This window comes from Sphaerodactylus townsendi, linkage group LG03 (assembly GCF_021028975.2).
Source record: "Sphaerodactylus townsendi isolate TG3544 linkage group LG03, MPM_Stown_v2.3, whole genome shotgun sequence".
Lineage (NCBI taxonomy): Eukaryota > Metazoa > Chordata > Lepidosauria > Squamata > Sphaerodactylidae > Sphaerodactylus > Sphaerodactylus townsendi.
This window is the reverse complement of record NC_059427.1, coordinates 116,318,757-116,336,672: the sequence shown is the minus strand read 5'-3', so window position 1 is coordinate 116,336,672 and position 17,916 is coordinate 116,318,757. Positions and strand designations below refer to the sequence as shown.

Sequence of the window (17,916 nt, the reverse complement as noted above, 5' to 3'; positions counted from 1 at the left end):
TATGATATTTTTCACTGTGGTAAGTTTTCATTTCCTTTTCTGATAAGCCTGATTTTCAGCAAGTTTTATAAACCATTAAAATATTCATTTCAATTATTTTGTAGATAGCAAGATTGATGAAGCGTTGAACACACAATTTTACCAGAACCTTATTTCTTGCAAACTTACTCCCTTGTTCATTGGTGTAAGAGCCAAAAAAGTTTGAGGCTTGCACATTGTTTCTATGTAATACTGTTAGAATGAGAGTGAGCTCTGTGGGTTTTTTTCAGCATTTTACCTTATCACATGTACCCTGAAGCAAGTTTTCATTAATAGCTTTGAAAGCCAAGAAACCTTATCTTATAACCTACACATCATTAAGAAGCAAGCATTCTCCTCATTGTTGGCATTTTCCTAAGATGATTTAAACTATGGTGAATTTAATAAGAATATTCTACTTGAACCCACAATCACTCTCTACTGGGACCCTTACAGCCCATATACAAGAGACAATCTATAAGAAAAGGAAATCAATTGATTATACTTTGTTTTGGTTATGTAAGATATCCAATATGAAATCACGTACCAAGAGCCTATAACAGAATGAATTTCCGTTGCTTAAAAAAAACCCTTTATATTATTTTGGATAAGAAAGAATAAAAAAAAAAGATGAATTGTCGAAGGCTTTCACGGCCGGAATCACTGAGGTGCTGTCTGGTTTCCGGGCTGTATGGCCGTGTTCTAGCAGCATTCTCTCCTGACGTTTCACCTGCCTCTAAAGATGCCAGCCACAGATGCAGGCGAAACGTCAGGAGAGGATGCTGCTAGAACACGGCCATACAGCCCGGAAACCAGACAGCACCCCAAAAACAAAATACATTTTTGGTTTATTTTCATTGCATTTTATCTTTAGAAGCATAACTCACACACACACTTTAGACTCCCAATGTAGAATAGTTAGCACATTTAGACTTTTCCTTATAGCGATATATTCTCCTCTTTCTTCTGATACCATGGTGGTTCCTTCTTCAATTGAACAGCAGGACTCCGTCAGAAGATATGATTTCAAAATGTAACTTTTAATTTCTTTTAATGAATTAAGTCATACCTCCAATTACCACTTACCTTGAATGGGGTGAAATAAATGTATAGGTTAAGATTTATAAAGCTACTTTTTGGCCATTTCCCCACTGAGAAATTAAATCCAGATACAAGCAGGTTTCAAAAGAAACAGCATCTTCTCATTGCAGTTTCACCCTCCCCACTGCTGCATGTGTGTGATGAGGCATGGTTTCAAACAGTGCAGCACTCCCCAAATGCGCAATCTGCGCAGCGGCTCTTTTGCACAGCTACGTCACCACGTGCACGTATAGATAGGATGGTAGTTGTTTTTCACACTAAGCTACGTTTATGTGCGGCTGCCTTTTCCCAAGCAGCTGCACTGGCACAAAAGTGTAATTTTAGTTTATAGTTGACACAGAAATCATGTTCCACGCAGCCATGTTTCAACATAGCCTCCGCTGGCGCAAAACAAAAAAAAGGGCTGCGCGTGCTTTGCGCACAGCCCGCAGTGCTCTGATTGGCTGGAAGACTCCCTGTCACTCCCTGTGGAGGGGGGGAAACAAATCTAGATTCAAACCCTGATCCTCCCCATCAATCTGGATTCGGTGCATGTTTTTTTTTAAAGGTGCACTTTCATGCAGGTTCTTTAAAAACACGTGATAAGGGTGAGAGGGAGCGCCAGAACCGGGATGAATCCATGTTCGGCGATCAGGCAGTGGGGAGTTCTTCTTGAAACCTTGATATTTCGTGTGAATATCATGCGATTAATTGACCATGGGGAATCGACCAATGACTGCACAAGAGTTTGGTCATGCTTAATGAAGTGTTTTAACTTTTCCTGTTTGAGTGGCAAGCTCTTCCATGCCTTTTGAATTTCCTTAGTTTCCAAAAAAAAAAAAGCTAGCTGCACAGTATAGGATACATCTATTTGAGAATTTTAAACCCTGACAGGCTAATTGGGGGGGGGGTGGACAATCTGACGGTGGGAATGGTGCAGGGCTTCACTGGCAGATTTGCTCTCCCCAGGGCACTTGCCCTGGTGGAGGGGTGAGTCTACCACTGGCTGACTGCCATGGCCCTCATTGGTGGTAGGACACAGTGCAGAATGCTGTGCTAGCACTCCTGCCCCCCTGCCTGTGTAGTGAGGGTGATCTATGGGCATGGCTGGGGGAGGAGCTGATGTGAAGTTGACTTCCTCTTCACCATTGACCCTGTTGCACCAGTGGCTGGGGTTTCAGACACCATGAAAAGGTAGTGTAAGGCTATTAAGCCCAATGGGGGCTTCTTGGAAGCAAGGAGGCTTTTTTGCATTTTAAACCTCCCTACACCATCGGGAAGCCTCCTTGGGGGTAGCAGGCCAGCACAGCTGTGGCTCCACAGCTGGGCTTGTAGATCTATTCACGCAGCTATTAGGATAAAGGCCAATAGTAACTGCACAACTATAAGATAAATAGTATTATTTTTGTTAGGGTGACTTAAGTAGTGTTCTTTTGGGTCAAAGAAGAAATGTCTTCCCTGAACTTTGTCAGGTTTGCACTTTTGTCTATGGGACTTGAGCTGACTCCTGCTGGAAAACATTGCTGAATGAAGCACATTTTAAAATGTGGGGCTGAGCTGTCTAATTCTGAATTAATGTCCATCATCAACTCATGCCCATATTTGGGACTGAAATAAAATTTCCAAGCAAGACTGCATATCATTTTTTGTTTTCCCAATCTGCACATGGGCAGAACATATTTGCTTGAAAGGTACATGTGTTTCATTATCCGTCATCTTGGGTACAAAGCACATCTACACATATTAACTCAGAAATGTGTGTTGCCAGTATGGTTTGAATCCTCAATCAGCCATGGATGCTTGGGCTACTCTTAGCCTAACTAACCTCTCAGGGCTGTCTGAGAATAAAATGGAGAGAACAATGTCGGCCATCTTAGGTCCCAACTGGAAAGACAGCTAGGGTTTAAATGATGTAAATAAATAAATAAAAACAAGCCACACTGTGATTTGCTAGTTTCAGAGGGTAACCATATTAGTCTATAGCAGAAGAGCTAGGCTTGAGTCCAGTCGCATCTTAGGAACCAACAAGATTCTGACAAGCATTCAAAAATGAACGTTCCCTTCCTTAGATTTACTAAGGGTGTATGGCTAAACTATAGCCATAACTGTGGTGCTCAAACTCCTTGGTGACATGGATTCTGTCCATGAAAGGTCATAACCTTCAGTGGCTTAGATTGGAACAGATGGCCCTCAGGATTGCTCCAGAACTCACGTACAGCATTGCCACAAGGCTGTCTCCATATGAGAGGTCATCAAAGAAAAACAAGTAAACAAATTTTACCAGAAAGCGGAGACTGGGCTTCCTTCCACAAACAAGCTCTTCAGAATTATCATCTTAATATGTCTCTAAGGCCAAAAGCAAGACATGAGCCTATAAACAGAGAAGGATACAATGTATACTGAATCTTCAGAAGATGAAGTATTTGAATTACAACTTTAGACAAGACACAAACAGCCAAACTGCAAGTTAGAAGTACATACCTTCAATGACAAGCAAAGAAAAAGTAAAATAATTACAAACAGAAAAAGGACTGGCTAATTCTTCTGGAATCTGCAGCTTCAATATAAACAAATTAAAATGGCCATTTATAAAGAAATGTAACATCCTTATCTCATTTTTATAAATGCAAGTGCTTGCAAGTTTGGATCTCTTGTTGACGGGGAGAAACGAACAGCACAGTTATGTCTGTTTTGACCATATGCTCATTATTATTCAAAGTGCAGAATGGACAAACAGAAGAGCATCATTTCACTAAGCCTGGTTTGTGTATTTCATGTACTGAAAGCTTGTGGCGCACCTGCCCAAAGTGACTCAAGACACTTCATGACCGAGTGGAGAAAATTGGGTTCTTCCTCTCCATTCCTTGTCTGATGGTCAATGGTCATTCAATGACACTAACATTAGTTCTTTCTGGTTCCCGCTGACTTGGCAGCTGCAATATTATCTACTGGCCATCTGTGGTGGTGGTGCTTGTTTTGACACGGAAGTGCAAGATGTTGCACCCAGGAGACTCCTGTCTCAAGGAAACAACATTCTCTCCTGGGAGAGGGGCTGTTCACTGTTTGAATTACTGGCTGAGAAGGTTTTCTTGCTTGGAAATACTCATTTGCTCAACTGCCAGGAGAGGAAAGATGAATGACTATTTGCAAGTGCTGGACCATAAAGGGATTTGGAGTGATACATGTGGTACTTCACCACAACCTCACAACAGGGAAAGGGGAGACCCGCCCAGGGTTAAAAGATCTGTTAGCAGTGCTCAAGCTGGGTTTGGGGACAAGGGAGGAAAGTGGAGTCTGCCCTGCCAGACTCTATTTCATACGTTCTAGCAGGCCTGTGTCCATCCTAAGGAGGGGATGCTGAGGTGACATCTATAACTCCAAAACTCACACTTTTCATTTCCACTGAGTTCTGCAATAATCCTTTAGTGCTGTGAAATGCCTTTCCTATGTTCTTGTGCTCTAGAGTTTAAAAAATTCAGTCTCTTTTAAGAGCTTCCATTGTGTTCAAAGAGTTTCACTTTCGCTCTTGACTGCTTCTTCCATCCACAGGTGAGAATCTCTTAGCTAGGTTAAGTTGAATAGCAAACAGAACAACATGAGGTGGAAGCTAGAAACAGTACACATCTCACTGGCAGGTAAAGGGATCCCAAGTTTCTGCTAAACAAGGGGAAGGGCAGCAGTTGAATGTTGGGGCCAGCATGTGTACTCAGTGGAAGGGGGGAAAAGTGGTGCGAATCCTCTCACATGCGTGTGCATCCCCTCAACCCACCATGACAGCGCTCAGAAGAGAGAAAACAAAAGCACTCTTATAGCACAGAGTAAAGTATCTGAGTGTTATTGCTAGACCTCTTGGCTTGAGACCCCAGGTGAATTACAAATAACTGATTCCTTCCTGCAGGCAAACACCAACCTTTTCTATGCATAGACAGACCATTTTGGAATGACCAAAGAAAACCTCTTACTTGTCAGTAAAAATACAAGTCTGGCAAAACAGAATGTAATGGACTGTACAATTTATTTTACATGAGATGAGACAAAGCTTTTCAAGTGCATAATACAAACTTGCTGAAAATACAAAGTTGATGGAAATGTTTGTACATAGAACAGAAAAATTCTATAGCAAATACCTTCAACATTTAAGGGCTAGATCTTTAACTGGGGTAAATCAGTGCAACTCCATTGACATTAGCGGTTAGGAGACATACCTGAACTGACGACATTGCCCTTAAATCTTAACAAGCATTTACCTCTTCAGCTGCAGTCATACAATTGCATGGGACAAAAAAGCCATAACAACAGTTTTCACAATTATTAAGGGCCTACTGCTTTTATTCATACACAGAGCTTACAGTATAAATAAGTTTTTAAAGGTCTAGTCAGCCAAAAATCTGCAGCGAAATATTACAAAGTTCAAAGCCATTACTGTTGGCAGAAGACACATTTTACTGTAAAAATTTAGAAACTGTTTAGTAAAAGTTACAGAATAAAAAGACCGGATAGGCAATGTCAGTTGTAAAAAAGAAAAAAAAAAGTCTCATTTGGAGACTAGTTGTAGTCTAGCAACACCAGCCTTCTGAATTTACTAGTACACCTTCAGAACTGTATCATGCAACTTTCATTTGCTTTTCGATGGGGAAAACAAATACAGTCTTGAATTCATTTATTCATATAACCTGTGATGTCTAAAATGTTTGAAAACACAAATTTAGATAAAAGGGAGTATTCTCCTAAGCTTACTCTGACATGGGAGACACGTAGTGAATTCCATTATTCTGGAGAGATGGATAAAACAAGATACAGAAAACAAAAAAAATCTAGCATAGTCCCATTTTGAAAAGGGAAAGATGTATCTGTTTGCCAGATTTCGAGTGTGTGCTTAAAGGCTACAGTTCTATATGCACAGATTTGGGACTGAGTCACAGTGAACTTAGAGAAGGGCTTTGGAGAAAACATGCAGAGGATGCAAGTTCAAGCTGGTTGCAACAGGACTTAAAACTCACCTCATTATGCATCAGACTGCAAAAGCCACATGCTCGTTCTGCGACAAACATTATTGCTACTACTCAAGCATGGCGAAAGAACTGGAACCAGAGGCCCAAACACTGGAGGCAGTCTTGAGTTTCTCTACTAGCAGGATTCAAAATGTCCATAGGGTCAGTAGAATTAAGAATACCTGCAAACTAAAATTACAACTGTCTCATTTTTTGTAAAGCTAGCTATCCAAATATTCACTAGAATCCTCTGAAAGACTCCCTGGGGAGAATTAGTTTTGCTTCTGTCTTCAGAGAATGCGGTCGTTGGACTGATGACTGCCAAACTTGAAATTTGTCTAGTTAATTTTTAAGGAGTACTTCTTTCAGTGACAGTCTCATGGAAGTGGCTGAAGTTTAAAGCTTGCTGCAGTCCACTGAGTACACAATGAGCCTCTTAACTGATGCTCTACTAGTTCTACAGGCTTAAAAACCAGATATTAAAAATCCACACAGTGGATTGTGAACTCAGAACTGCAAAATCTAAGATGTACAAAGGATTTGTCCTTTATGAAATTGTTCTGGAATCAACATAGATAAACCCAAACTGCCACTTGGACCATAGGGTAAGCAGAATGTAAGTAGGTTGTGTCATGGGCCTGTGGCAGGAACAATTTTAGCCATCTTGTTTCCATAACTGCTTGTGATAAGGGCAGCAGAACCAGAAAACACTTTTCCTAAACAATACACAAGAGTGCTCATTGAATTTAAATACTTTTTGTTGCTTTATATCCCCAATGGATTGCTTTGTCTCAAAAATATTTCAACTTAATGTAAGTTGGGGGAAATCTCAATTTTAATAAACATTAATATATCTCTACCACAATATATCTCTATAACTTTCCAATCTTCCCACCTCTGAAATATTTTCCAAAAGTTCTCATATTGTAAAAATATCAGAATAAGGCTACTGAGCTTTGCCAACATTGGACATTGTCTCAGTTGCAAAGCATGGTTGTGACTCCCTTCCCACTGAAACCAATGGCAAAATCGCACCTGATGTTCTGGATTGTACTCTTAAATCACTGTATGCTCCCTATCATTGCATGCCTTCTTAAGAGCAGAAACAAAGACAGATGATCATGGGGCAACCCCAAAGAAACCATCATGCAATTCATGATGCAATTCTGCTGTAGAATGGACAGCAGAAAATCAGGATAAATTTCCACTAAAAACGGGGTACATTTCGTGTTTACCTAAATGGACTCCAGAAGAAGGGCAACAGCAAGACAAATTAACTCAGGTTTACAAACAGTTCTACACCCATCCAACAAGTATTCACGCTGACAAAAATGCTGCCTGACTCAAGCCTTTATGAAAAGCTCTGAAGCATATATGAATGAAGTAGTAATGGATATTGCACAGAAGTCAGGCAGACATAAAGCTTCACTGCTTCAAAACAAATGAGGGCTATATACATTGGAATGCCAATCTCTTCCTTCATGGTGGGGTTGGGGTTGAAGGCATCCTATTATAAGTATGGGAATGAACAGCTACTTAACACTGGCCAATGAACAGTGGGCTTCAGACTCTCCCGCCCCCACCCCCAAACATTTCAAACACTTCCACAACCATCAGGAAGCAGGGTTATTGATTTGCTAGGGTGAAAATCAAAGCAGAATCACAGAGAAATAAAGGAAGAGTCCCAATCTGCAAGGTCAGCATAACTGATGCAAGTGGTGGCTCCTCCATGTTCCGCACATGAAGAATAATGCACTTTCAATCCACTTTCAGAACTGTTTGCAAGTGGATTTTGCTATTCCACACAGGCCCCTTCCGCACATGCAGAATAATGCACTTTCAATCCACTTTCAATATGTTTTGCAGATGTGGAATAGCAAAATCCACTTGCAAACAATTGTGAAAGTGGACTGAAAGTGCATTATTCTGCATGTGCGGAAGGGACCACAGTAAAAACCAGCTGCAGAGTGCATTGAAAGTGGATTGAAAGTGCATTATTCTGCTTGTGCGGAAGGGGTAATGCCTACTTTAAGCTTGGATGCTAGTCAAATTGCTGTGAACCTTTTGTACCAAATACAATTGTATACTACGACCTCTGAGCTTCAAATCACACTCTGACATATCTTTGCTATTAGCCTTAGTTCTCAACTGTATAGAATTGACAGTCATCTTCACCTTTCTTAAAACACTTCAAGAACAATTTAGCGGCTTATGCAGCCCTATGATGCCGGACCATGCACTTCTTTCTGGTCCTTTCGGCCCAGCACCAATAAAACATCTGGAGGACATTAGAAGAAGCGTTTTGGAGAGGAAGTCCGTACAACTTTTCCCCAAGATGTCTTCAGGATGTTTTATTTCTACTCAACCTGTTTTGGAAAATGCTAAACTCGCAATCTCTCCCCCCCCCCCCCCCCCCGCCCACCCAGAATAGGGGTCAAGATTTTCCCCCTTGCCTATGCAGAACAAGGAAGCATTTTATTTTTCCTGTCCAATTTATAAGCTTTCTACTTTTATTTTCTCCTGCTGTCATTTTTTTGCTGCTTGATTCCTCCATGCAGCCTGCAATTTGCTGAAGATCCCCTAGGATGTTTGCTCTGCAGGCATTGTGGCTGCCCGCCTTTTTGAGCCGATAAAGTACATGATTGAGCTCAGCTTTCCCTGCTAATTTCAGCAATGTATCGTTTTCCCAATTTTTCAATTTTCAACGCGGTGTCTTCGAAGCTACGGATTTTCAATCCGAGTTGTCGTGGCTTTGAAGACATGTCATTGAAAACGTTTAAAAATGGAAAAATCTGTACATTGCTGAAATCGGCAGGAAAAGCCGAGTTCAATCATGCTCTTTATTGACTAAAAAGGTGGGTGGCTGCAGCCTGCGGAGCAAACATCCCAGGGGATCTTCAGCAAATGGCAGCTGCGCAGAGGAGTCCAGTGGCAGAAAACGGTGGACGAGGAAAATGAAAGTAGAAGCTTATAAGTCAGGCCAGAAAAATAAAACACATGGCAGGCCGGGGGGGGGGGGGGGGTCTTCTGCCTCCTCAAACACTTTATTTTTATGCTGTCCAGACAAAAAAATGAGGAGGTGGGTTTTTTTAAAGACGTCCCCAGGACATCTTCTTTTGGTTCTGTGGAAAAAATATCTGAGGACTGCCACAGCTGAACCATACAGCACTGTTCTTTGGATACACCACCATCTAGTTCTAACAGTTCCAACAGCCAATGAACATTATTACTGGAGAGAGTTCAAGGTGTTGTACTAGATGAAAGTCACTTATTTACACTATTCACACACACCTATCCACATTATGTACACAGGTACTAATTCTCTTAACTCAAAGCTATTTCTACACAACAGATTTAGATGAGTTTAAGAGTCTGTCCCTCTCCCACGATCCCACAGCACTGCATTTGAGGGCGGGGCTCGGGATTTCTAAACTCTCAGCATCATCAACAAACTACAATTTCATGGATGTTTAGGAGGAAATCATGACAGCTGAACTCTTATATGGGTTTTATACATCTATAAGGGTAAATATGGCCTGTATAAAGAAGCTTCTCAACCCGTTACCTGGAACAAAAGCTTCTATTCCCCTCTCTGCAAGTGTCCCTCTATTCATGTAAACACACCTGCCCTCTTCCCGTTAGAAGAAGAACTTTCCCCTAAAGATTCAGTCAAACTGATTACTGTAAGTTACAAAAATAATCTTAAGTTGTCTTTTAAACAAATCTTGATTTTATAATTTTTAGGTAAGCATTATTAGACTTATATATTCATTATTTTATATATGTATTTATACTCTACTTTATCTTGAATGGGGACCCAAATTGCTTACATCATTCACTTGACCCCCCGCCCCCCCCCACAACCACCACCCGGCAAGGCTGCAAGAGAATTATTGGCCCAAGGTCACAAACTTGGGGGTTCCCAGATCCTAGTCTGGCACTTCAGGCACCACACCACCCTGGTTCTCTGACATGGAACAAAGGTTCAGAAATCATTTAATGCCATAACACCACTATGAACCCATTAAATTCCCTTTCCTGATTGAAGAAGCAGCTTTCTACACTTAAACACATCAATCCGCTTGGAAATACTGGCTATAAAGCATTCGGCATGAAGGGCATCACAGATTTATGCCTGCTATATCCCCCAAAATTCACTGTAATCAGCAAATGAAAATCTGCTACTGGTCCCTGGCCCCAAAGATGTCTGCCTGGTCTTGACCAGGGCCAGGGCTTTTCAGCCCTGGCTCCAACCTGATGGAATGCTCTGTTCAGTGAGCCCAGGGTCCTGCAGGGTTTGATGCAGTTCCACAGGGCCTGTAAGACAGAGCTGCTCCACCAGGTATATGGTTGAGGCAGCTACGGTTACTATCCTGGCTTTCTTTTCCACATTCTTCCTTTAGTGACCAACAGTATTTTACCATCATCTTATTGTTAGAACTGTGAAATGTGTTTTAATCTATATTTATTCCTAATTCTGATATAGAGCTTTCATTTTAAAATTACAATTGTTGGAAGCAACCCAGAGCCTGCAAAGAGAGGGGCGACATTTAAATTGAATAAATAATTATAATTATAATCTCTCCATCTATGTGCTTCCTAAGCTACACTTTCCCATGGTACAATAATATCCAAGCCAGTGTTTCCATGTATTTCAAACACTTGCTGAGCTGTTTCTAAAACATGGTAAAAATGAGAGCTTGTGTACAAAACAGCTGAACAAGCCAGATGAGTTAGATCAGTATTTTGGGTCAGACAGTGGCCATTATTGGGCACTTAGAATAAAATCTATTAAAAAACAGGGCATCTTGAGCAAATCTATTATTTGTCATTCCTTTCAAACTGCTAAAAAAAGACTAAAAGCAAACAAAATAATGCTTATTTGTCTAGTGGCTGATAACCATGACTCATATGCGACTACCTGATTTAAAAAAAAATCTGCCTGGCTTTCAAATATCGTACTCCAAATAGCTCTACAGCTTAATTGTTCACATTGTTTGAAAAGTCCTTTAATTTGGTCCTCCAACCATATGAAGATGGCAGCCTTTTAATTCCACTGGATGTTGCATTGCTCTTGTATTCTTAGTCATGGCCTTGTACACATCTGTCATGCCCTCCTTTTTAAAAAAGAAATTGCTGCTCAAATGTAAGCCCTCCTGTGCTTACAGCCATCTTTAGTATTGGCCTTTCTGTGTTATTTGCAGATCACAGCCCAGCTAATAATGGAGAGCAGGCTCAGCATGCCAACAGAAAGCAGCTGCAGAAGCCATCTGAACAGCATTGCTAAGCACTCTAGAACAATCTTGTACTGTTTTGCTTTAACATAAAGTAGCAGAACGTTTGCTTTCCCTTCCCATTCTACACTACAGAGAGACTGGGGCAGTTGGCTAATTCTTAGCTGCACGTAGGAAGAAAGTAGATGATGGAACAGATGTACTGGAAAGAATTCAGAATTCCATTATGACTTCATCACTGCTGTGGGGAAAAAATCAAATGTAAAAGGCAGCCTGCAGAGACCCTCAGCTGCTTCAAAATTGATTGAAATGGAGTTTATGTGGAATGCCCTGAAAACACATGGAATGGTCTGGAGCATTTAAAAGATCCAACACTGCCAACGAAGCCTAGTGTTGTTTTTTTACAGCAGGAATACAGCTGACCTTGTTTGGAGGGTCTGGCATTGGTGAGAACTCCAAGTCGTTTTATCAGCCATTAAAAGAGCAGATCGAGTTCTCAGGAAAAGGGCAACAGATGGCAAACAACACTGGTATGTTCACGAATTAAATCAAGGAAGGACAACAGAGACACATCATAAGGGCTCTTCTGAAAATCAGGTATAACAGCAGACAGCTATACATAAGACTGCCTGGCATGGAAGACAAGTATTGTGCTTAGGTCTGTTAATGTACTGCCTAGGAAAAAGGTAATGATTAGGCTTAAGGAAACTGTAGCAAAAATATTTAGATAAACTCCGTTAGGGTTACAGCTTCACTACATTCTGGCTCCAAATGCATAGCTGGCTACCAGGCTTTAAGTTAACCCAGTCCTGTTCACCACAGCACTGTGGTTTTCTAAAGACAACAGCAGAAACAACAGGTACACATTCCATTAAGATCTGCATATGTGTGAAAGGGCAGAGTTAAAGTCATATAACAACCATGAGGAAGGATCTGACAAATCAACTGATTCTGGACAGCTGTAGCCAATGAGCCAATTAATAACCTCAGCAGCTCAAAAGATGACAACAGGAATTTGGACAGTAGTTTATTATTTTTCTTGTTGCTTCAGGAAAGTAGGTTTTAATGAGATGAACCATCAAGGTGGGCATGGGACACAACAGGTGCTGTGGCAGGTGCTACCCTCATGTCCCCAGCCTGCAAGTCTCACAGTTGGAGCAACCCTAAGCAAGTCTGTTCAGATGTAAGTAACGTTTTATTTAATGAGGCTTACTCCCAGGAAAGAATTCTTAGGATAGCAAAGCACTGAATGGCAAAGTGAAAAACACCATCAACATAAGGGATAGCAATTAGACATATATCCGTAACAAAATGAAAACAAATACTTAGCAGCAAGCAAGAGAAACAGTAGGAAGACTGGCCGGACACTGAATATGTTACTAGTAACACATCAGATTTCACTTGGGAAAAGAAGATGTCATTGTTCAGGCAATCTACACAGGCAATTTCCCTTACCTTAGTTAATACATGGGAAAACTAACTAGGGATTGAAACTGATATAATCCAGGAAGTAGGCTGCTAAATAGTATCAGAAAGGACAGGGAAGTTCTTGAAATCAAAGGGAAGCAACTGAAAGATAATCTAGAGAAAGGGAAGCTGGTGAAAGGATGCATAGAAGATAGAAATGTGGCTCTGGTTTCAAAACAGGAAAAGGAATTGAGTGGCTGCCTTGGAAATCTTTTTAATGCTGGTGTTTGTCCAAGGCTCAATTTCCCCACACATACCAACAGGATAAAATGTTCTTTTTGTAACCTTGATGGCCAACATCTTGAGGAAAAGATGAAATATGTTTTTTTTTATTAAGATGAGGTTACACTGAAAATGATGAAGGATAAAGCAAAGAAAATGGACATGTAGATTAAAAAAAATCAAATGAGACCAAGCAAACTATGTACTTAACTAGAGCAAATTGTCAGAGGACTTTATCTACAACTAACAGTGCAAGCGTCAAGGAATCAAACAAACTTCCATGTCTACTTTTAGAATATCAAGAAGTTCAAATTATCTGCTACATATACCCCTTTTTAACATTGTTTTGGAAATGGGAACATTTGTGATCATTGTTCACAATGATGGGAGACCTGACTTCCAGAAAATTAATTTTTAAAAATGTATAAAATAAAGGGTTGATTCATATGGCAGCTGATCAAACAAAACATTTGGCAAATCCAAGGAATGAAATGAAATCTGGTCACTCACAGTAAATATTTGATTTATGTAAACATCAGGGTAAGACTGAAGGAGCAGACCAAGAAAATCAGCACTTAACATCTGGCAGTTCAAAGTCAATGGGCAAAATTACGATGGTCCATCATAATCCCATCACAGTGGCATTTCCCAGAACATCTAGTTTTCTAATTAATCTTAGGCTGGATTCACACAATTATTTCTAACTTGCAGTATGATATTTTTGCCATCAATACCTGCTGAGAACAAAATGGAACTCATGTCCTGTGGAAGGGTTTAATATCAATCAAGCTATGACATATTTCAAAACAGAAACCTGGTTTTGTTGCCTTGACAATAAAGAGCCAAAGATGCATTGGGATCCCCTAAAGACCAAGTCCCATTTGAATCAGACCGTGTGGCACGAATGCAAAAATGACAGTTAAAAAAATCCGACCTGTATTTATTAATTTCAATGTTAAGGACTTGTGAGCTACCTCTAACTATTGGGTTCCTAGAGAAGCAAAAACAAACAAACAAACAAAACAAAACAAAACCTAACAATACAATCTTGGATAATATCGTTTTAAGTAAGATGTGCTGGCTATGAAGTTGTGCCCTCTACAATCTGTAAACTGTAAGTTATTTGGTACAATATTTATCAATTTGATTTGGTAAACAGTCTTCCAAGGGAAGCATTCAAACTGTTCTTTGATGTGCACCAGTGGTACAACACCAGAGTCCTAGCCAACGTGGCCTCCTATCTATTCAGCCCACTCCTTTTCTACCAGAGGGTAAGATAATGGGCTGTAATCTTCCGATAGCTTACGCAAGGGCAGGCCCCAGAAATATGAACAACACTATGAGAATGTCATAACACCATGGAGCTTGAGGACTGAAGCCAGTGAGTACCTGAGAGGGAGTCTAAGAAGAATTTACTAAATGGGCTTCCTTTGGGTTATAATCTCCTAACCTATGACCTCTTTTCCTGGTTCATTGAAAAAGCCAATCTTGGCAAGAGCATTTGAAGTTATGGGAGCCATGTTTTATTTTGCTTTTGTTTTTTTAAAAAGAAAGAAAAACAAAAAAAAAGAAAATTACTGTACAGGTTTTACTGTTATCCTCACAACACCCCTGTGAGGTAGGTAAGCATTATGAACTCCATTTCATAGTGTAGGGGGAGAGGAAGAAGTTATTTCCGGAACCTCTGCCGCCTGTCTAATTAAGTGGCAATGTTCAGGAGGATCTCCCTGCTTTCAGAGCCATGTTCAATTTCATCAGTCCATTTTGTTTAGTGGAGGCTTGCTGTGCCTAACGTTACCATACAAACGGAGCATCATGCAAGGGGAGTAGCACATAGTAACCAATCACAGAATAGCAAAACTCTTTATACCACACAACAGGCTTCACAGTTCATCATGAGAGCTGCGCATGCTCAGCTAACAGGAGCCTGTTTGAAAAGAAGTACAAAGAGCGGCTTCTCAACCCTGGAATGTATGATGTTTAAGGCATAGCACAACAGGTAATGAAATCATGATCAAACATGTCAACAATAAATATATAAGGAAGCTGATAGCAGGCTGCCTCTCCTGTCCGCCTCCTGAGGGCTTTACAGAGCTCCCTTGAACTTGACTGAGCCAACAGGCCTTGCCACTGAAGGTCAGTAACAGCAGTTTATATCTCCATGTCAACAGGTCTGATATCACCGGTTTTGTGTTCCTTTACCCACAGTTCCCTGTCTTTGGCTGGATCCACTTTCTGAAGCAACTGATCCACAGGTTCTACTGTCTAAAAAACAAAAATAGCCACAGCACAGCTTTCAGAACAAAGGTGAATGAATCTTACAAGGTCATCTAGCAAAACTGAACTACTTCCCCGTCCATTTCGCACCCTCTCCCAACTCTTTAGACATGTTTCTCCCATGTGCATTTCCAATGCAGAGCTTGTCTTCTGGCCTTGTATTACCAAAGGGTGTCATCTGAAGACAAGGCTTTGCAGGTAACCACAAACTGGAATAGGGAATTACAGTTAAGACGACCCTCAGTTCCACCCGTTGTTCCCAGTGCTGTCCACGGTTGGATTGAGTTTTGCAATTGAAAAGATCCCTGCTTGCTCAAACTGCTCATCAGATTGAACACCATCCCAAGGGGCAGCCAACAAGCACTCACTTCAAGTCAACTCTAAGACTCAATCGTGGAATTCAGCAATGGCTCTTCAAGCCCTCTTCTCCAAGCCTAGAAATGATTCAGATGAGACATTTTAAAGTCTCCTGATCAAGTTTCAGAGCCAAGGAGTCAGCTCCTGAATCCTCAAGCAAGAGTGCAATTTGCCACAGGCCATAAAGTGGAGTCAAATAGCAGAATGCTGTTTTCTTTGTGATGTATTTAGTGGAGAGGGCAATGAAGCCTATGGAAGAGTGGGCCAGAGTCCCACATCTTCCTCTTTTTTTACCATCAGTGAAGAAATGCACTCATCTGACACAGCACCCAAGGAAACCACAATGGCTCATCCTGTCCCAAACTCCATGTGGAGTTCAGGGGTGTGGTGCCCCTCTTTCACGATCATTCCATGTGCCTCTTCCAAGCCTGACCCAGCCAGGCTGCACCTAGCATCAGAACTGAGCACTGGGTCTAACCAGCTTTGGCTTTATACTACAGCTCCTCGCCCAAGCTTTACCTGATGATCAAATGGAGCTTGGGGGGCAGAGCCAGTCAGACCCAGCACTCAGTTTAAGGCTGGGCTCAGCCTGGCTGGGTCGAGCTTTACACTGCATGCTCAAAGCACAGCCAAGCCCAGCACTGAACAGGCTCACCCCGCTCCTGAAGTCCATGTGGAGTTTGGGGTGGACAGCCCAGTTGAATGCTGGCCAGGGTTCTGCATTCAACTGGATGCCTGCCCCCAACCTCCATGTGGAGTTCGGGGAAGGGTCACTCAAGTGGGGCTCCTTTCATGCCAGCCTTGTTACGCCACTGTCTAGACACTGAAACGTGATGTAGGTAATAGATTTTAGAAATTTTAGAAATTTATCTCTGTGTCTGGATTGCTTTTGAATAGGTCTGACATGTTCTTGGAGAAGTGATCTAGGCATTTAAAAATTGTTCTTTCAGCACACAGGACAGAAATGTTTTCCCCCACACTTTCTGCAGTTTGGAGAAGAAATGGCAGGGCGGGAGGAGGCAAGGAGGGAACTACTCTGTTCCTTGGGTACTGTCTTCAAACTTTGCAAATTCTGACATAAGATCTTCAGGTTTAATTCCCAGAAGCAGACATGGATCAAACCCTAAACAGAATGAACTGCAGAGTTCGAAGGACTCTATTCAGGACAGACTTTTAGATCCCCATGAGGCCTCCTGGAGCCCTGCAACAGAAAAGACTGAAGGACAAGTTGACTCACGCTTTGGTTGAACATGTCTGTCTCATGTCGCAGCTGTGTGTACTGGCAGAGGTGCTGTCGAATCATCTCCACTCTCTCCACCTCCAGCCTCTCAAGCTCCTGAAAGGGAAGAGTTATCCAACATTTTTCATAATGGATGGCGATAAGGAATGATGCCTGAGAATACACTAAAAGATGGTATGTGTGTGTGGGTGTATCTATATCTATATTCTGCACAGAACTACATCCTGTGAAAGAATCTAACATGAACTGAGATACTGGAGAATGAAAAGTCATGGTGTCTGTTTTTTTTCAGACGACTGTCATGACCTGGATGCTCAAGACTGATGAAGGCCTTTTCCACACAAACCTTTTAAAACATTTTGAGGCAGAAAATAAAACATTTCCTCCACGGAGTTTTGTATTTTTTTTTTTTTGCCCGTTAATGTTTTATTTGCAGCCTCAAAATGTTCTAATACGATTCTTTGGCCGAAACATTTTGAAAACATTTTCAGGTGCTCTGTGATTTACTTACGTTTTTCACACGTCTTTGGTTCCCTGAACTTCCTCCTCGGCACCATTTTCTGAGCTCACTCCATTCCCCCTTGCCTGTTTTATTTCAATCATTTCTGTTCGTTTGTTTTTATTTCTTAGAGGCTAATCTTTGGTACGTTGAGTATATGAGGAATTAAGAATTGCAGCAAGAAACTCTGAGACATTGAAGCATCGATTCAACACAGGACTAAAAAATGGGGGGGGGGGGAGATTCATGCAATGTCAGCCCTGAGTCGTTTCGAGAGAACGAGTGTGGAAATTATGGTGAAAGAGAGGGGAGGGATTGAACATGTTTTCCTAATATTTTTGCTGATTTGTGTGGAAAGGGCCAAGGACTGAAGAAGATTTGGACTATCTCTGCCATCGCTCTTCAATTATTCTTTGTGGAATGCCAGGGCTACTGCCATTATAAACATGCAAACAGAGACCGGAACAACTCTCTAACATATTCTAAAATATACTGAGAGTTTAGAAGTTTCCCAGTTCAGTTTGCTTTCTC

The 17,916-nt window shown here is 41.3% G+C and overlaps 1 protein-coding gene across 2 annotated transcripts in view; it reads right to left on the bottom strand.

Annotated features, from left to right (window-relative positions):
* Nucleotides 1-14,557: 14,557 nt before the first annotated feature.
* Nucleotides 14,558-17,916, bottom strand: part of GAS7 (growth arrest specific 7) — a 137,542-nt gene continuing 134,183 nt past the window's right edge. For both annotated transcript variants that reach the window (XM_048489943.1, XM_048489945.1), the window contains exons 13-14: nucleotides 16,884-16,982; nucleotides 14,558-15,277 (exon numbers count right to left, since the gene is read on the bottom strand). In XM_048489943.1, the coding sequence (XP_048345900.1) occupies nucleotides 15,164-15,277; nucleotides 16,884-16,982 (213 nt within the window). In that variant the 3' untranslated portion in view covers nucleotides 14,558-15,163. The remainder of the gene's footprint in view (nucleotides 15,278-16,883; nucleotides 16,983-17,916) is intronic.